Source organism: Schistocerca piceifrons, chromosome 10 (genome assembly GCF_021461385.2).
Source record: "Schistocerca piceifrons isolate TAMUIC-IGC-003096 chromosome 10, iqSchPice1.1, whole genome shotgun sequence".
In the NCBI taxonomy this organism is placed as follows: Eukaryota; Metazoa; Arthropoda; class Insecta; order Orthoptera; family Acrididae; genus Schistocerca; species Schistocerca piceifrons.
In genome coordinates, this window is record NC_060147.1 from 146744474 (window position 1) to 146765989 (window position 21516).

Sequence of the window (21516 nt, forward strand, 5' to 3'; positions counted from 1 at the left end):
TGTGTTTATGTGTTTAGTTGTAAGACGTGTTCCCCATTACTAACCATAATTTTATATAGGTCTGGTGCAGGCGTAATATAATTTCTGAAGTGTGATAGGGTGGGAACAGTGGACTCTATATATCCCTGGAAAGCTATATTGTGCTTGTATCACACAGAGCCGATGTTTTAAGGAAGTAGTTTTTTCGTTTTACGGTTCGATAACATAGTTTATTGTAGAGAAACTGGGAAGAAGGATGTATGTCAAGTGCTTGAACTATATATCTTACATTGGAATATTAACAGCGCTACATTCCATACGATTGATAGGTTGGAAACGCAATCGATCTAACATTGTAGCCCGTTTTAAGTGCAGAACCTTGTAGCCTTAGAAGTGCATGTGTTTATGTTCTCTCTTATCTGTACCTCCCAGGTACCGATCCTAGACTTTGGAATAATAGTTTAAAATTGATGGCTTGGATGATTTGCGTAAAAATGCTTCAAACTCCATCTATCTGGAGCTCCATCGGACATAAAAATTAACAGGTTTGTTTATAAATAAATACTTCTGCTACCAGTCACGATTTTCTTTATTTTACTATTTGCACGACGCGTTTCGAGAAATAATTCTCATTTTCAAGTGCGTTTTTATGATGTGTGTTAAGCCATTTCTTTTGATGTTGTCAGTGTGTGTGAGTCTGCTTCACTTTGTTGACTTTTACTGTAATACATAAGAAACGCGATTTTTAGTTGGGTGTCAATATTTTCTGTGAGGTTAGTGGCTAAAGTTTGAGAACAATTTGTACTTACAATTTTCTAATGGTCCATTTGTGTAGAGAGTCACACACACTTAACATCACACACAACTTGTACATTTTACACATCGAACATATCTGATATAAACAAAACAGTTGCAAAGATCTTCTTATAGGTAGTTCACAGAGATAACATTATAGGTCTTCTACAGATTATGATATGCTTTTGTACAGAGGTTAATTTATCTTTACAATTTGGCTCATGAATTACTTATACTGATTTTACATTTTTGCTTATTTCTATGTTTTACTATTTTTATTTAAGTATATTATCAAAACATCTGAAGAAATTCACTGATTCATTTTCAAGTTTTTCATTTAATATTTTATCTTCATATTTTCTATAATGTGAATATATCTCCAGTTCTTCAAGCAAATCCATTTTATGTCCTTTATCTAGTCGGTGGAGTACTTTGACATTTTGCTCTATTTTTCCAAATGGGTGTCCTGTATTATGTATGTGTGTTGCTATTGCTGATGTAGCGTGTTTGTTGTGGGTGTATGCTCTAATGTGCTCTGTGTACCTGGTGTTGATATTTCGGCCTGTTTGTCCTATGTAGAACTTGGAGCATTCCTGGCATGTTACCTTGTATATTCCAGAGTCTGAATATGGATCATGATTACACTTTATATTATGTATTAGTTTTTGGTGTAGTTTATTGGATGTAGAAAACCCAATTTTTACTCTGTGATTTTTGAAAATATTTGCAATCTTCTGTGATACATTGCCTATGTATGGAATGCTAGATATATATTTGTTTTTCTCTTTTTCTTCTGTGGTGCAGTTTGTACCTGGGTTTCTCTTCATTTTGTCTAAGATTGTGTCAACCATGGAAGCATTGTAACCATTGGCAACTGCAATCTTCTTCACTGTGTTTATTTCTTGTTGCATATTTTCTTGGTTCAATGGTATTTTTGTTGCCCTATGCAGCATTGACCTGTAAGCTGCCTGTTTATGAATATTTGGGTGACATGAGGTTGCAGGGATTGTGGTGTCAGTCATTGTGTTTTTCCTATAAATTTTGAATGTGCATGTGTTGTTGTGTCTTGTAATATTTAGGTCCAGAAAGTTGATATTTTTATTTTGCTCATGTTCCACTGTAAATTTGATTTTCTCATTTAGATTATTGAAATGATTAAGAATGTCTGTGATGTCTTTGGTATCTCCTTTCACTAACAGTAGTGTGTCATCTACATATCTCCTATAAAATTCTATTTTCTTTAGGCAGGGTTCTTGGCTGTCAAATAATTTTTGTTCTAAGTGATTTAAGTATATGTCAGCTATGGTACCGGATATACATGATCCCATTGCTAGGCCATCTGGTTGCTTATAAATGTTGTCATTGAAGGTAAAGTAGTTGTAACTTAGGGTTAGCTGAAGGAGTTCCATAAATTCTACAATCTCTGTGTATGAAAGTTTCTTGTGTTGCATAAGGTTCTTTTGTATTACTGTTAGAGCTTCTTGTATGGGTATGTTTGAATAAAGGTTGGTGATGTCAAGTGATATAAACTGTGCATCTTGGGGGAGCTTTCTGGTTCTTAGTTCTTTGGCTAGAATCATGCTGTTTTTTATGGCATATGTTGTTTCATATGTATAATTTTTCACCAGTATGTTGTTCAGTTTTTGAGACAGTTTGTATGCTGGGCTGTTTATAGAGTTGACCACAGGACGTATCGGGTATCCATTTTTGTGTATTTTTGGTACTAAAAACAGTTGCACACATAAGATTCAACAAGCACTGTCAACAACTAGGCATAATTCCGAAATATATAAAAGTGAAAATATGTTCTAGCAGCAACATAGCAAAACTTATAAAACATAAAGCAGAAAAACTCTGGCTGAAAACCGAAATAAGGCAGTTACATAAGAAAAAGGACTTACTAAACAGAAAGCTACTCAACATGCAGATAGAAGCAGCAAACAACATGGAGCCTACAGTTTATGACAGAATTTGCAGGCATATCCAGGAAGTAGTCGACAAAGAGTACTTGACGATTTGCAACACACATAACAAGAAACTACAGACCTTGACATCCAAACAAGACAAGAGATCCAACCTTGAGATAACTGACAAAAACAAACACACATTTTACAGTAGAGTGGTAAACAACACTGACATAAAGTTCAACCAAAGAGAAAACGATCTACTCCAAAAAGGACTAAAATACAACATAGAACCTAACCTCAACAACCATACACTGAAACAGGTTATAGCTGCAACTAAAAGTGCAGCAGATGCTGCAAAATTAAATTCAAATACAAAAGCAGCAATAGGACACAAAGTAAGCAAGCTTCTTGAGAAAGAAATGAATAAAGATAAGTTTAGATCTAAATATACAATAAATGATACAAAAACTTTAAAATCTATAAACAATAAACTGGAAAACAACCAATCCATAGTTGTAAAGTCAGACAAAAGTAATACATTAGTTGTGATGAAAGAAAAAGAATACATAGACAAAACAAATGAATTTTTTGCTGCTAATAACATTCAGCACATTGAAAAAGACCCAACCAAACAATTCCAAAGTAAAATTAAGGAACAATTAAAGAACACACATTTCCTGTTGACAGAAAATGAAAAGAAATACCTTACATGTATGAATCCAAAAGCACCACGCCTAAGAGCACAACCAAAAATACACAAAAATGGATACCCGATACGTCCTGTGGTCAACTCTATAAACAGCCCAGCATACAAACTGTCTCAAAAACTGAACAACATACTGGTGAAAAATTATACATATGAAACAACATATGCCATAAAAAACAGCATGATTCTAGCCAAAGAACTAAGAACCAGAAAGCTCCCCCAAGATGCACAGTTTATATCACTTGACATCACCAACCTTTATTCAAACATACCCATACAAGAAGCTCTAACAGTAATACAAAAGAACCTTATGCAACACAAGAAACTTTCATACACAGAGATTGTAGAATTTATGGAACTCCTTCAGCTAACCCTAAGTTACAACTACTTTACCTTCAATGACAACATTTATAAGCAACCAGATGGCCTAGCAATGGGATCATGTATATCCGGTACCATAGCTGACATATACTTAAATCACTTAGAACAAAAATTATTTGACAGCCAAGAACCCTGCCTAAAGAAAATAGAATTTTATAGGAGATATGTAGATGACACACTACTGTTAGTGAAAGGAGATACCAAAGACATCACAGACATTCTTAATCATTTCAATAATCTAAATGAGAAAATCAAATTTACAGTGGAACATGAGCAAAATAAAAATATCAACTTTCTGGACCTAAATATTACAAGACACAACAACACATGCACATTCAAAATTTATAGGAAAAACACAATGACTGACACCACAATCCCTGCAACCTCATGTCACCCAAATATTCATAAACAGGCAGCTTACAGGTCAATGCTGCATAGGGCAACAAAAATACCATTGAACCAAGAAAATATGCAACAAGAAATAAACACAGTGAAGAAGATTGCAGTTGCCAATGGTTACAATGCTTCCATGGTTGACACAATCTTAGACAAAATGAAGAGAAACCCAGGTACAAACTGCACCACAGAAGAAAAAGAGAAAAACAAATATATATCTAGCATTCCATACATAGGCAATGTATCACAGAAGATTGCAAATATTTTCAAAAATCACAGAGTAAAAATTGGGTTTTCTACATCCAATAAACTACACCAAAAACTAATACATAATATAAAGTGTAATCATGATCCATATTCAGACTCTGGAATATACAAGGTAACATGCCAGGAATGCTCCAAGTTCTACATAGGACAAACAGGCCGAAATATCAACACCAGGTACACAGAGCACATTAGAGCATACACCCACAACAAACACGCTACATCAGCAATAGCAACACACATACATAATACAGGACACCCATTTGGAAAAATAGAGCAAAATGTCAAAGTACTCCACCGACTAGATAAAGGACATAAAATGGATTTGCTTGAAGAACTGGAGATATATTCACATTATAGAAAATATGAAGATAAAATATTAAATGAAAAACTTGAAAATGAATCAGTGAATTTCTTCAGATGTTTTGATAATATACTTAAATAAAAATAGTAAAACATAGAAATAAGCAAAAATGTAAAATCAGTATAAGTAATTCATGAGCCAAATTGTAAAGATAAATTAACCTCTGTACAAAAGCATATCATAATCTGTAGAAGACCTATAATGTTATCTCTGTGAACTACCTATAAGAAGATCTTTGCAACTGTTTTGTTTATATCAGATATGTTCGATGTGTAAAATGTACAAGTTGTGTGTGATGTTAAGTGTGTGTGACTCTCTACACAAATGGACCATTAGAAAATTGTAAGTACAAATTGTTCTCAAACTTTAGCCACTAACCTCACAGAAAATATTGACACCCAACTAAAAATCGCGTTTCTTATGTATTACAGTAAAAGTCAACAAAGTGAAGCAGACTCACACACACTGACAACATCAAAAGAAATGGCTTAACACACATCATAAAAACGCACTTGAAAATGAGAATTATTTCTCGAAACGCGTCGTGCAAATAGTAAAATAAAGAAAATCGTGACTGGTAGCAGAAGTATTTATTTATAAACAAACCTATTGTATCTACAGTCGCAGGCTTTCAAAAACCATTTATAATGGATCAAATCAGATAAAAATTAACCATTTCTTGTTCTTCTTCACCGTCTGCTATTACACTATTGGCCATTGAAATTGCTATACCAAGAAGAAATGCAGATGATAAACGGGTATTCATTGGACAAATATATTATACTAGAACTGACATGTGATTACATTTTGACGCAATTTGGGTGCATAGATCCTGAGAAATCAGTATACAGAACAACCACCTCTGGCCGTAATAACAGCCATGATACGCCTGGGCATTGAGTCAGAGCTTGGATGGCGTATACAGGTACAGCTCCCCATGCAGTTTCAACACGATACCACAGTTCATCAAGAGTAGTGACTGGCGTATTGTGACGACCCAGTTGCTCGCTCACCATTGACCAGACGTTTCCAATTGGTGAGAGATCAGGAGAATGTGCTGGCCAGGGCAGCAGTCGAACTTTTTCTGTATCCATAAAGGCCCGTACAGGACCTGCAACTGCGGTTGTGCATTATCCTACTGAAATGTAGGGTTTCACAGGGATCAAATAAAGGGTAGAGCCATGGGTCATAACATATCTGGAATGTAACGTCCACTGTTCAAAGTGCCGTCAATGCGAACAAGAGGTGACTGAGACGTGTAACCAATGGCACCCGATACCATCACGCCGGGTGATACGCCAGTATGGCGATGACGAATACACGCTTCCAATGTGCGTTCTCCGCGATGACGCCAAACACGGATGCGACCACCGTGATGCTGTAAACAGAACCTAGATTCATCCGAAAAAATGACGCTTTGCCATTCGTGCACCCAGATTCGTCGTTGAGTACACCATCGCAGGCGCTCCTGTCTGTGATGCAGCGTCAAGGGTAACCGCAGCCATGGTCTCCGAGCTGATAGTCCATGCTGCTGCAAACGTCGTCGAACTGTTCGTGCAGATGGTTGTTGTCTCGCAAACGTCCCCATCTGTTGACTCAGGGATCGAAGCGTGGCTGCACGATCCGTTACGGCCATGCGGATAAGATGCCTGTCATCTCGACTGCTAGTGATACGAGGCCATTGGAATCCAGCTCGGCGTTCTGTGTTACCCTCCTGAACCCACCGATTCCATATTCTGCTAACCGTCATTGGATCTCGTCCAACACGAGCAGCAATGTCGCGATAAGATAAACCGCAATCGCGATAGGCTACAATCCGACCTTTATCAAAGTCGGAAACGTGATGGTACGCATTTCTCCTCCTTACACGAGGCATCACAACAACGTTTCACCAGGCAACGCCCGTCAACTGCTGTTTGTGTATGAGAAATCGGTTGGAAACGATTGTACGTGGCACGTTGTAGGTGTCGCCACCGGCGCCAACCTTGTGTGAATGCTCTGAAAAGCTAATCATTTGCATATCATAGCATCTTCTTGCTGTCGGTTAAATTTCGCGTCTGTAGCACGTCATCTTCGTGGTGTAGCAATTTTAATGGCCAGTAGTGTACATCACACCTTCAAATCTGTTACTATACATCGATAAGGGTGCTAACCTCATCCACATGGGCGTATCTCGAGAAATCTTGTGCGCTTGGATGGGCGAGGACTCGGCAAGCTCCATTCATACACGAGACGTGGCATGTAGTGGTCTAATTCTAGTCGATTGCAGATTAAATCGGTAACGGTGCTGCATGGCAGGTTGGTCAATGACAGTGTGAGGGGTTCTTCAGACTCTAATTTTAAACTAAGACTGCGAGAATGCTCTGTGACTCCCATCAGCATAGAGAGAGATCGTAAATTAAGCACTATGCTCGATGTTTTTGAAATATATTTAGATTGCTGTCTGATATACTTTGATGATGGATGTGTTCAAGGATTGACAATGCGTGGGCGTACTACACAGTCATCTATCTGCAATTCACAATAATACTTGCAAAGTGGGGAGGGGGTGGTTTAGCTATGATACTAAAATTGGGAAACATGCTGTCACATCATTAGTTGGTGTTGAAATTACTGTAAAATTGGTAAAATTGTTCACAAAATCAACCATAATGCTTATTATGCACAGTGCAGTATGCTGTGGGATACGGTCGTCCTCCTACAGTATAGGTGATGAAACTTTAAACTGGTACACTGTTGGTTTCCACATAATGATTGACTGGCATTGCTTGTTTGAGTCTGAGAAAGAGTTTTGGTGGAGGGACAACACCTTATGGGGACGGATAGCACTAAAACAGTGATCGCATACACGACCACAATATGATGAATCAGTCGAAATGGAACATGGAGCCATCAGCAATTCTGTCACTGTGACAGATGAGTTTAAATGTATAGGTCATCAATCACTTTCGGAGAGCAGTTTGGAAACTCTCCACAATGCTGCCAAATTCTTCCAGTTTCCTTGTGTTGTAACTGCCTTTTATTTAAAATCATCCAGTGTGTGCGGCGTGTTATGGTAGGTGCAGTAACAACATGATTTACACAGTGCAACGTATAGTTTTCTGCGAGAAACAATGGATCAGAACATGTTAATGTCAGTTTACAATCTGAAACAGACCTCCAAGTCGTGGCAGGAAAACAAAAGTGTATGGCAGTGTACAAAGCATGTTACAGCAGAAAAAAACAATGTTTCAAGCAACGACAGAGGGTCACAAGAATAGACTCTTGTGGCTTACAGTATACTGTGGGATACGGTCGTCCTCCTACAGTATAGGTGATGAAACTAAACTAGTCTGTGCAGTGGATCAATACCTGTATATTTAATAGGATCGTCACATGTGCTTGAAGCCAGTATGCACGTGGTATTTGCCATCGATATACGGGAGGAGAGAGATGTGGTAAAAATCTTATCAAGTTCTCTATCGGATGTAGTTAGTGGAGCTGAGGGATATGGATCTGTAGAACCTGCTTGTAGTTTGGAGAAGCACCACAATGCATTACCAAAACCCATGTCCTTCCTCCAGTTCCCATAGTGTCTTTTATACTACGAGGTGCATTCAAGTTCTAAGGCCTCCGATTTTTTTTCTCCGGACTGGAAAGAGATAGAAACATGCGCGTTGTTTTAAAATGAGGCCGCGTTCATTGTCAATACGTCCCAGAGATGGCAGCCCCGTTTGGCAGATGGAATTTTACCGCCAGCGGCGAGAATGAAAACTGTTTTAAATACTTAAAATGGTGACGTTTCCCTTACTTGAACAGCGTGCAATCATTCGTTTTCTGAATTTGCGTGGTGTGAAACCCATTGAAATTCGTCGACAGTTGAAGGAGACATGTGGTAATGGAGTTATGGATGTGTCGAAAGTGCGTTCGTGGGTGCGACAGTTTAATGAAGGCAAAACATCGTGTGACAACAAACCGAAACAACCTCGTGCTCGCACAAGCCGGTCTGACGACACGATCGAGAAAGTGGAGAGAATTGTTTTGGGGGATCACTGAATGACTGTTGAACAGATCGCCTCCAGAGTTGGCATTTCTGTGGGTTCTGTGCACACAATCCTGCATGACGACCTGAAAATGCGAAAAGTGTCATCCAGGTGGTTGCCACGAATGCTGACGGACGACCACACGGCTGCCCGTGTGGCATGTTGCCAAGCAATGTTGACGCGCAACGACAGCACAAATGGGACTTTATTTTTGTCAGTTGTGACAATGGATGAGACGTGGATGCCATTTTTCAATCCAGAAACAAAGCGCCAGTCAGCTCAATGGAAGCACACAGATTCACCGCCACCAAAAAAATTTCGGGTAACCGCCAGTGCTGAAAAAATGATGGTGTCCATGTTCTGGGACAGCGAGGGCGTAATCATTACCCATTGCGTTCCAAAGGGCACTACAGTAAGAGGTGCATCCTACGAAAATGTTTTGAAGAGGAAATTCCTTCCTGCACTGTAACAAAAACGTCCGGGAAGGGCTGCGCGTGTGCTGTTTTACCAAGACAACGCACCCGCACATCGAGCTAACGTTACGCAACTTTGAAGTGATTCCTCATGCTCCCTACTCACCTGACCTGGCTCCTAGTGACTTTTGGCTTTTTCCAACAATGAAAGACACTCTCCGTGGCCACACATTCACCAGCCGTGCTGCTATTGCCTCAGCGATTTTCCAGTGGTCAAAACAGACTCCTAAAGAAGCCTTCACCGTTACCATGGAATCATGGCGTCAGCGTTGTGAAAAATGTGTACGTCTGCAGGGCGATTACGTTGAGAAGTAACGCCGGTTTCATCGATTTCGGGTGAGTAGTTAATTAGAAAAAAAATCGGAGGCCTTAGAACTTGAATGCACCTCATACATCACGCTGAAGGAGCAGTCTTCGTTTCCATCGAATGGTCAAAACACAGTTCTGTCACAGTAACTTAGCTTTGCCTGTTTCTACACGGGTTGCCAAAGGTGGTTGATATAACTTTCTCCAACTTTTACTCAGTTCTGACTTACATTGGAACAATCACATGCGCAAAGCTGTAGGGGTGGTACTGCAGAGTGTGAGGGGAAGTTGCATGATACATAGGGGCTACCTAAAGACATGTTGGAATTATACTGTAGCGGATAGGTTCGAGAAAGGTGGCTCGTTTCGAGATATGAGAGTGCCAGAAATATGATGTGGCATCGAGGCAGAATGGGTTACAAATACTGGAGAAACATCTGGTGGCGGCAGCGTGAGAGGGGTTGCAGATACCTGTTTCAAACCACGCTCCTTAGCCGAATCACTTTCAAAATTCGATAATTGTATTACGAGGGCGCAGGGATGGCGATGTGTAACCGCACTGCTGGTGTGATAATATGCACTCCGGCGATATTCAGTGTCATGATAATTGTCTGGAAAAAACACATCATTCATAGGTAATGCCGTACATGGATTTATAAAGCCGGTATAGCTTTAAACATGGATACTTGTGTGCACCTGTAGAACCACGACCGCTTGTGATGGTAATATGGTGGAATTTACCTTCTTTTTTAACATATCGCGGTTTGTAAGACATGATAGTAGCACTCACAAGAAAAACTAATGAGACATGTCCACCCATTGTTGATTTTCGATCAGTATTATTTTGTATCGTCTGCAGTCATTTATTGGTGAAGCATTATACTTACAAGGGAACCTCCCCATCGCACCCCCCTCAGATTTAGTTATAAGTTGGCACAGTGGACAGGCCTTGAAAAACTGAACACAGATCAATCGAGAAAACTGGAAGAAATTGTGTGGAACTATGGAAAAAATAAGTAAAATATAGAAACTGAGTAGTCCATGTGCAAGATAAGCAACATCAAGCATAGTGTCAGATCAGGAGCGCCGTGGTCCCGTGGTTAGCGTGAACAACTGCGGAACGAGAGGTCCTTGGTTCAAGTCTTCCCTCGGGTGAGAATTTTACTTTATTTACTTTCGCAAAGTTATGATCTGTCAGTTCGTTCATTGACGTCTCTGTTCACTGTAATAAGTTTAGTGTCTGTGTTTTGCGACCGCACCGCAAAACCGTGCGATTAGTAGACGAAAGTACGTTCCTCTCCAATGGGAACCGAAAACATTTGATCGCAAGGCCATAGGTCAACCGATTCCTCCACAGTAAAACACGTCTGATATATTCTATACGACACTGGTGACGGCATGTGCGTCACATGACAGGAATATGTTGTCGACCCACCTAACTTGTACACTTGGCGAATGGGTAAAAAGATTCTTCTACCTTGCCCAATTTAGGTTTTCTTGTGGATGTGATAATAACTCCCAAAAAAGTGATGAAAACATAAGAGTTTGTCACATAAACTGCAACAAATGAATGCAACAATTTCACAGTCACACAGTTTTCCCTGTGCTCTGTCAAAACATATGTTTTTAACGTTTTCCAATTTTTTCCGTGTGTAGACCGTCAAATCCTGCATATGTCCAAGTCAATCTGAACATGTCCTGGAATTTTCGAGAGCGAAGTTGATTGTGTGAGTGCCTGAACTTTGATAATTGACACACGTCAATTGCTAGAAAATAAAAAAGTTAAAATTTTTACTCTAGGGAAGACTTGAACCGATGTCCTCTCAAACCACAGTTGCTTACGCTAACCACGAGACCACAGCACTCCCCAGATCACACGGTCCTTAATGTGGCTTATGTTACACATCGACTACTCAATTTGTATATTTTGCTTATTTTTTTCGTAGTTCGAGAAAATTTCTTCCTGTTTTCTCGATTGATCTGTGTTCAGTTTTTCAAGGCCTATCCACTGTGCCAACTTATAACTAAATCTGAAGGGGGTGCGATGGGGAGGTTCCCTTGTTAGTAGTAGGCGGTGCATGATAGGTTCGCCTTGAGCATCAGGCTTAAAAAGTATGTGTTTGTGTTCCGACATGTGCTATGGAAATGACTATGTCCAGTCATAAGGAAGGATTGTGATGGAAAAGGGGAGAGTATGTCAAGTGATAAGAATGGTACAGATACTTCTGTTTCCAGAGCCACACATGTCAGCAGGATGATTTCCGATACTTTCGCTCACTGCTGAATGTTGTTCAACTGAGACCGCAATCAGAACATTTAGTTGTAAGTACAGTGATAAAACATATATGTGAGCGGTTTCCTAAGATGATTCTACTTGTGTGTCCTTGGCATGCAGAGCCAGTGACAGGAATGATTCGCGTTTCATGTTAACGGTAGAAACTGTCCGAATGGAGAGGCCTGTTGGAGTGTAGGAATGTAGCTGACTTAACCGTATTGTCCTCTAGACAGTTGAATACCGAACTAATACTTAGTACGTGTTGGGCGGCTTTCCTGATCGAGTGGAAGTTTGACAAGATCCAATACAGACATGTGTTTGTGCTGGGCCATTATTACCTCCCGTGTAAATTGTTCATTTGACTGCTTCTTCACATTTGACATCTTTATTTAGCTGAGAGAAGATCGATTGTGTGCGTCTAGCAGGTGGAAGACACATTTGCTAGTTCTCTAGACATGAGAAACACCTTAGTTGACTTCGTAAATTATAGGAATGATTTGGATTCTGTTACATCACCGACTTCGGTATTCGCAAGTGCAAATATCATTTTCCTCTATTTGTTTCGAGTTCTTTGCAGACGGGATAGGTTTCTAGCTACACAGTGGTCTAGAGCATGCTCCACCTCGCTGATGTTTGGAGTTTGTAGAGAAATAATTTCCAGTCTATATCTTCGGAATTATGCTGCACGAGCGATCGGTAGGATACTGCTGTGTGCTCGATATCGAGAAGTACCGCGAAAATCGTATAATATTATGGCAAACCACGAGAAAACACACGTGTTCTTGTAATCCCAGAGTCTGGAGATGAGCACAGAAAAGCAAGCAAGGAAGCAGGTTTGGACCAGAAACAGTAACGCATTTATTCTGAGGGGGAATGAGCCCGAATTTGTAGAACAGTTTTGAGAGTGAGTTCAGTCTGCTGAGGGCACTCTGGTCACCCGCTGACATCGCAGGGAAGTATCTAGTGATGCGAGGAGTGTATAAGGTGCTCACTGTCTTCGCAGTATGTGCACAAATGGTGTAAAAGGACTGATTTTGTATGGCACAGGATAAGAATTGTATGTTTACTACATCGGCACAGTACATGGTGATATATTGCTGGGTTGGAGATCGGTTTCGTGCTCTAATATTCAAGCTCCTGTCCTTAGTGGGAGATATGTAGGGCACTTTGCGAGGTGTAGTTGTCAGTGCAATATCGCGATCAGTGTAAAATAATTTTTTGCTGCTGAAAGTCTCATCTGCAGAAAGAAAAAAAAAGGTGGATGGTGCTTCCACACTGGCGGCATCAGTAATTCCGTGGGTAAATTCGATAAGAGCCAATCATAATCCCCCATTCATTCACAAGACACACTTTGTGCTGCGATATAGGAGTCTCTACATAGTGGTGAGAACGTTTGTGTATGTTGAAAGCAGGAAGGGTAACACGTGATTCATAGAGTTCCATGTTAGGACTGTGAGGAAAAACGAATTCACATTTTGCTTGTTCTATCGATAATGATGATGACTACAGTACACCAACCCTTGTCGGTGATGTCGTTCCAAGCATTACGTCCGTGGGTGCAGTATTCATTATCACGCTTAGTGCCAGAAACCTGTCCTTCATAACACTTGTTTGAGAGAATCTTGGCAGGATGCAGCACCTTCCAAAAGCGCTGATTCAAAGACTTTGTCAGATAATTTCCTAGGACTGAGGATAATCGTGATACATAGCCGGTGTGAGTGTAGGCATATAATAATTTTTTCAGGTGCTGTACATATATAAAAGATAACAGCGCTGTTTGTGTAAAATGTGTATATATTGCATTGGAAAGTTACTGTGGCTTATGTTGCAACATGACCAGAAAAGATGCGTGTGTGTCCTATCATGAGGGGCGTATAGATTCAGTACATTGATAACTATGAGGGTATGAGATAGATTTTTTTACATGGAGAATTATGTGCACTATACATACTGAGGTTCGTTCCAGAACCACAGCCGTCAAGAGGAGGATTACCTGTACATCGATTGTTGTCAGACTGTGGCAGCAATCGTAATATTTAATTGTAGTTACATGGGTAAATACGATGTATGAATCATATGTTCCTGGCTTCCAATATTATTGTGAGTCTTGTCTGTATTTGATGAACTGTAGACAACTTTTGTGGGTTTAACTGTCAGTGCAATTTAGCGATCTGTGCAAAATAATTTTAAAGCTGAAAGTCTCGTCTGCAGAAAACAATGGGAAATGGTGCTCCCACTGGACCTGCACCACAGCCATGTGTCATCGCGCCAGCAATGGTAAACACATGCGCACGTGGTCCAGTGGATGACTTGGTGCTTATTTAGATAGATATGTGACATCAATATAAGACTCGAAGAGGTTTCACATGGCGTCAGCAGCAGAGTGGCTTGCTTGTGGCGTCGACGCGCTCTGCAAATAGGTCTTTGCTCCCGTCCAGTCGCGTCAGCAATGATGCCTAGGTGAACACGTATTTCGAGAGGAATTTCTCAGGTAACAAGTAATATATGGATGTCGCCGGCTCATGCTTGAGGGACCCAAACAGGCACCTGTGCACGGCTTGGCAGCTGACGGCTGCATCACTTTGCGGGGCTGTCAGTGCACCCCGACTTCTGGGAGCATGTGCGGTAGTCCACTGTGCGGTAAAGTGGAGAGGGGGGGGGCAGTGGGGGGATGCGTGGGCACATTGTATGTGTGTCTGATGCATTATTTTGTGAGCACATCTGTAGGCTGTGCTATGCATTATTTGGACAGTTTATGAGTTGATTTCATGTCTGTACGTCAGTGTACTGCATTGTTTAGGAGAAGTTTGCATCTCTGTACTGAAATTATTTCGTAATTCAGGAGTTGTTTGCGTGTCTGCAGAGCATTATTTAGGAGTAGTTTACAGGTCTTGGCTGTGTGGTGTAACCCCAAGCATGTCAGAGAGTGTGTTTTGTATGAGTGTGATTTTGCTGTTCAGACAGCCATCTTGGGTTATGTAACAAAATGGACGACAGCTCCCTCTGGTGACAGTACTGTGTACTAGGTCCAGACCTCATGGTGAACACACTGTTTCTCGCCAAAATCCGCCATCTTCGATAACAGTATTTGCATCATCAGCTGGTGTCACGACGCCATCTCGGATTACATCGTGGATGAGAGTGCCCTCTGGTGGCAGTACTGTGTACTAGGCCAGTTGGAGTCTGGACCTTGTGGTAAACACACTGGATGGGTGGACTGCATCAAATTGTTTAAATTAAGACTGGTGCATGCAAAATAATAGACTTATGTCTGGCACAGGTTGAGTCCTCTCCCAGCCATTTGCTAGGATGAGGTGGTGTTTGGGTGACTTAGAGTAGTGGAAGTAGCCCAACTGCCCTTTCTTTCCTGCCATTTTCTTAGGTTAATAGACGTGTGTTGCATTGCCCTGGTGGAATTTGAACTTCCCACCATTTTCTGGGGGAGGCAGTTAGTTTAGTGGAGGTAGTCCAGTTGACCCATCTTCCCGCCAAAATTCAAACTTCCTGCCAAAATCCATCATCTCGGATGACGTCACAGCCATCATATTGGATGACACCGTGAGCTGTTGCCGAGTCTACACGCCGCCATCTTGGATTACGTCATCCCCGCCATATTGGATACATCTGGTAAAAATGGAGAATGGGGCACAAACGGCTTTGTCCCAATACTCGGGTGGAGGCATTTTCGAAACGAATAACTCTGTAAACTGTTCGTGTGTCGCTGTGGTTAAAGTATATTGCGAGTGGAAAAATGGCGCTATTCAGAATGGGCACCAGAGGTAACTGTGGTGCACCACAGGCCACAGATGACAAAGACGAACGCCAGCTGCGGAGACTTGTACGGGCGAATAGACGTGCAACTGTCTAGCAACCGACTGCCGAGATCACTCAAAGAGCCACCGACAGTGTCTCCTCGAAGACCCTTTATTAACGCTGCCGCGTACAGGCGTCCTACTCGAGGGCCCTCGTCGACTGCTGTCCGTGGCGAGGACGACCAGAATTTGACTGCCAGTACCGCAGCTACAAGTCTAGTGAGTGACGGAAGTTGGGCTTTTCAGATTACCGGCGTTTTGTGGTCGGTCAAATGGCAGTCGGGTTTACGGCCCGGCGACACTAGCAGGAAGAGTCGATGCCGGAGGAGGGATGTTTCCGTCGTCATTCCGGAAGGCACAGCAGATCGGCACGAGTATGCGTCTGTCGTCGTTTTTCCTCGGCACGAAGACATCTAGCAGCAGGAAAATACCACGTCTCACACCACTCACACTGTGCGTGGCTACTTCAAAGAGCACCAGCACGAGAGACTACCGTGCTCTCCTGGCCACAAGAGAACCCGGATTCAAACCTAGTGGAGAATATGTGGAACCACGTCTGGGGGACCGATGAGCTCAGGTGTTAAGTCCCATAGCGCTCAGAGCCATTTGGAGCAACCGGAGGTCTAGGTTTGGTTGTTTTTTGGCGACGCCGTCGAATGTTTCTCGGCAATCTGAGTTTTATATTCCACAACTTGGCGCATACTGTACTTATCCTTATATCTCTAATAAAACATCTTTTTTCCATTGTCATGTAAGGCTTTCAACACGTTTGGAGGCGTTAATAACGATGACGTTGCATCCAAAAACACCTATTGATGTTAGGTGTGGGGCCCACTATTTGTCGATTTTTATTTCGCTATCGCCTCCGTGTAGCTACTAACATCGGTCGTCGATCGTTTCTCAAGACTCGAACCTCAATCATCGCTCCTGTGGGACGCTATGAACTACGTTTTCGCCGACCTCCTGCTGCAGAGCTGGCGTACAGTGAGAGAGGCCCGCCGGCTGCGGCGCTGCGGCGGACGCCCTCTGCGGCACGGCTCCCGAAATAAGCGCCGCCCCCGCGGGCTGCGGCAGTGATTAGGGCGCAGGGCGCAGGGTGAAGGAACGCCGCGGCGCGCCACGTGGCTTCGCGTGCTGCGCCGCTGCCGACAATTACGCGGCGCGGCGCGTCTGCCCGGCTGGCTTTGTTGCCGCTGCCACCCCCCACCCCCGCCTCCCACTCCCCGGCCGACACGTGCAGCGGCGGGCGTGTCGCTCGCTAATCGACCTCACGCTGACCCAGAATGCGAACTCTCGCATTTAGCAGGGGGGCCGTTCCAACCCGATCTCAGGTCCCCCCGGTGCAGGTGCTCTGCGGGCTCCAACCCTTACGGCGGACAGTGGACGAGGAGCACCACATTAGTAGTGCGTAGGTAAGTCTGGTGGGAGGCGTGCTGGGCTAGTCCGTGCAACTGCGATGACCACTGTGTGCGGACGGGCATCTGCCTAGTAACCAGGAGACCCGGGTTCGAACCCTGATCAGACGCACATTTTCAACTGTCCCCATCGCTGTCGATCAGTGTCTGGTCGCAGCGAATGTCTGCAATTACTACGAGCGAAACTTTTAATAACTTGTGTAGAGTTACTTCGTCCTCACAATCAAATGAAGAGACAAGTATGCGATAATTTATTCTCTTCTACTCGGTCCGATTTTTCTTTATTTCATTGCTCTTCTGCTTTTGTTTTGTGTGTAGAATACTGATTTTCTTGTGAACCTCTTCCTGCATAGAATACGGTTGGGAAATAAATTCCCATTTTGGTAATTGTCAGCGCTATTTTGTTTCTATTCTCGACCGTCGTTTCCTTGGTTGTAGAAAATTACAGCACAGAGAGATAAACTGTTACAAAAATATGTTGCATTAAATATACGAAGCGAAACAGCGACTCAAATAACGTCTGCTTCTCGTCAAAGTTTCTGTCAGTCAACATTTCTCGCAAACATATCAGAGCCGATCTGTACTTGACAAACACAGACAAGTGAAAAACACACTATCCCTGACAAACACGTCAAACATCACAATACAAGGCGAAATCGTAAATCTGACAGACTGATCGTTTGCGAGGCCCTAGCGAGAGAGGCAGTGGCAGAGCCCGGCCCACCCCCTGCATTAGCACCGCAGCCGCCCACTCTTCCGATCCCGCGACTTGGCGACCGCTGCATGATTAAATTCCTCCCCAAGTGGGCCGCGGCCCTCCACACAGCCGCCGGCATAGTTGGCCCCTCAAGTCTGCCGCCGCAGCTCCTGGGGCCAGACCTCTCCCCACACCGCCCCGGGCTGCAGGCTGTGCACACCGTTCCCGGGACCACGAGGCGTCAAAAATTCACCGCCTACCTCGTTCGTTTAACTTGAAAATCTTTTCTCTCACTACTCTATACTCCACACTCGTTTCCATTTTTTAGCGTTCCGTACGTTAAACGGCAAAAACGGAGCCGTTATGCACTCTCATCAGAATATCAAAGTGATTGACGTGTAGCTGTTCGCAGGGCAGCCAACACAGCAACAGTGAATCAGCCGCGCCTCCTGTTCTCAAATCCCTCTGCTGCTGCAGACGACTGTCGCGGCCGGTAGCGTGACAGTAGTCGTCCGTTTCGCTGTGTGCTTTGTTTCTCCGTGCGGCGAGTTTACTTTGCGCTACAGAATGACTGAAGCTCGTAGTGGAAGTGTGCAAAAAACGTGCGTACTGACACCGAGTTCAATTATCTGCTTTATTTTGCGTGGTCAGACAGGTGAATTTGTGTGCTCGATGCGAGAATATTTCGAGAAAGAGAGAGACAACGGTGCAACTCTATTGCCTCTAACAGAGATAGTCGAAAGAACTGCAGACGCCTCGGAGATATACAAAAACTTTGTCGTCAGATTTTGCAAGGAGAAATACTGTGCAGAAGAGTCTGGTCCATAAGAAGTGCGGACAGCCGGAAAGGAGAGAAGCACAGAACGGGGTGGGAACACTTTGACGGGGTGAGCCCGTGGTACAGCCACAGTGTGAGGTCCAGCAGTTCAGCACAGCTGCTGGTGCGACTTGACGTACATCGCTTCAGGATGTCTCATTAACGCGTTTCGTGGCAAATTTATTTTTATGACTCTTGTATCAATGAAATTCAACGTAATGAGAAATGGCAACGAAATTCAACAGAGCAGCTTCATGAGGCTGCCGTTTCAGGGCGAAATTTAAATCGAGAAATTTATATTTCATTGCCATTTTATTTGAACGTTAAATAGAAAAACACAGAATGTTAATGACTGTTACTTATTTTACTTTTCACCAAAGGATCAACATCTGGTACCATTTTTTTAAGTAATACTAATTCGAAGCCAAGCTCTTAAGCCTGCCAGTGAACTTCTGTGGACGGATTTCGTTCTCTTCATTGCATAAAAAAAGCAGCGCGTACATGTAAGTCTAAACACTGACATAATCGTAGCTGCAGAATTCCAGCACATTGAAGAACAGTAGTCGATGACACTAATTTTCCTATGAAACTATAATCATCCAAACGTCACACTGTACCTTCTACCTCTAGCTGAGTTTCCACACTGTCTGCATAAGCCGAAAGTCAGTGAAACTGCGCGACTCCTTGCAAGGTGAAACGCAGTTTATTGTACCTTCATCTAACTGCAGATTCATTCTTTGAACGTTCCTCGACTAAAACAAAAATGTATATTCGTACTGAAAATGTTGGAAACGTTACTAAGATGTTTATTTCTCTGCTGCCATATGATGAATATTATCTTTAGTCATATCGCTTAAAAGCGTTTTTTTTTCCTTTTTTTCACATCAGCTTCTCGCTGTTCGCCTTCCAAGTGTCCGTAATCTTTTGCATGGAAGCTTTTTCTTTCTGTTCAATGTTTTGAAGCGCATTAATAGAACACTGAGCGTGTGAAGATACCACCACGTACAACAAATATGTAGACTGGGCATCCTGCACTGATGGACTGGTGTTGATGTGTCTGACTGCTCTGAAGTTTCTACCCCTTTGAAACATGTACTCTCTCTTGTAAGGGGACGCTCCATCCTAAAACTTCAATTTTTTCAAAAGAGATTTCATGACTATTTCACATCTTTGGAGTGTTAGCTCTTAGATCCCAAAATGATTTGTCTGTATTCGAATTACGTTAAGACACATTTGAAATACCGACTGCATAAGGGGGTGTGGCACACCAAAAGGAGCCAAAGATAATCTTTTATTTCTATCGTCATGAAACAGAAGCAGCGTTACACCGAATCTGGCATAAAGTCAGACTGGGTAAAACAAGTTGCAAGATTACTAGGAAAACAGAAGCGAAACTATTGGCAGTCAGTCGTAGGAAATCAATTCCTTTACCTGTTGACTGTGTAAATATAAATTTAGGGAATACGATGAAGTGTAATCAACAAGCTCCAAGGAAACAGCCATTGGCTTAGGATCAAATGTTCCTACCACTGTACGTCTTCAAAACGACTGTGGGTAGATATTTATTCAGAAAAATTCGAGAAAAAGCTATCTTGATCTTGAAATTGCGGGAAGAAACCTCATACAAGCAAGAAGGGCAAATGTTATGGCGCTGGTGAATTTTAATGGGATGTCTCTTCAGTAACGTTCTTTTTTGATAAAATGTTAAAATCCGTTTCACGATAAGTTTGTTGTTCTAAGCTTAGTGCCAACGTTTTCATCATAATTATTAACCAATCTGAACGAAACTTGTGCAGGGAGTGGGTTAATGTGTATGCGTATTTCTATGCATTAATACTATCGAAAATGTAATTTGTTTGCTTTATCATTTTATGTACCGATAATCAGAGAAAATTTAAGGCTGGAATTATAAATAAACGCTGAAAACAAAATTTTTATATTTCTCACAAAATGAATGCACAGAACCGTTGTACAATGTGTTGAGAATGAACTTACAGAATCTGTCATGTGAAAATTGTGCTGTGAATACCAAAAGCTGGTTCTCAACAATACCATTTTAATCATATTAAAAATTCCAAACTCGAAAACCAGTGAAGTTACGGACTTGTAAACTCGGGTACTGCTACATCTCTACGTAATTTCCCCTTAAGCACTGCGCCATATTTGCTGTATGTCGGTGTCTAAGGCTACCAGCCGGCAGCGCTGCGTCACGCTCAAAACACAGGCGGCGAGCGAGCGCAGTCTACAACATTTGTTACTAGAAGATAGTTTTCACATTTGTTTAAGGTTGCAAAACTGCGATCAGTCATTTTTTATGATGATTTATTTTGTCTTTGCTAGTTTCATACTGGTTTGCTTATCTTCTAACGCAGGGAGAAAGTACGGATTTCATTGCACGACGATTTTTTATTCGGCGTCCGTCCACACAAATTTTAATTCTAAGAACCTTTCGAGGCGAATGCTGCGATTATTACCTAGAAAGAACTTTGTCTTTGAGTAGTTTGGTCAGTCTTCACTAGGGAGTATTTTACGAATTTTGAGGGCTACTTTGCCGACGTGTTGTCATTCCCAGGCAACACGACGAGGAGGTAGCCTCCTTTCGTTTCCCATTAAATTTATATACAACATTAAACTACTACACGATATTTACAAGTGTTTCAATGAGTCTGACGTTTTCTTCGTCATTTTAACTCCTGTGAGTAGGCCACACAATTCAGAAACGATTTTCAGTTCCCATCATTATCGGGATTCTTAAAAGCCTTTGCAATCGTTCAATCAGTCTTTATTGCTATTTCTTCTATTCCCATTGTTTAAAATTAGTGTGTCAACTGGTGGCCGTGGTACTTACTGTCCATCCTCTCGGAGGTGAACGTTTGATATTAATGCGTCTATTCTTCAGTTCCATCC

The 21516-nt window shown here is 42.2% G+C and overlaps 1 protein-coding gene across 1 annotated transcript in view; it reads right to left on the minus strand.

The window, feature by feature from the left end:
* The window catches only part of LOC124718786, a 480197-nt gene that overhangs the window by 432647 nt on the left and 26034 nt on the right, over positions 1–21516 (minus strand). Inside the window, exon 2 of the mRNA XM_047244394.1 lies at positions 16641–16938. Coding sequence (XP_047100350.1) covers positions 16641–16938 — 298 coding nt within the window. The remainder of the gene's footprint in view (positions 1–16640; positions 16939–21516) is intronic.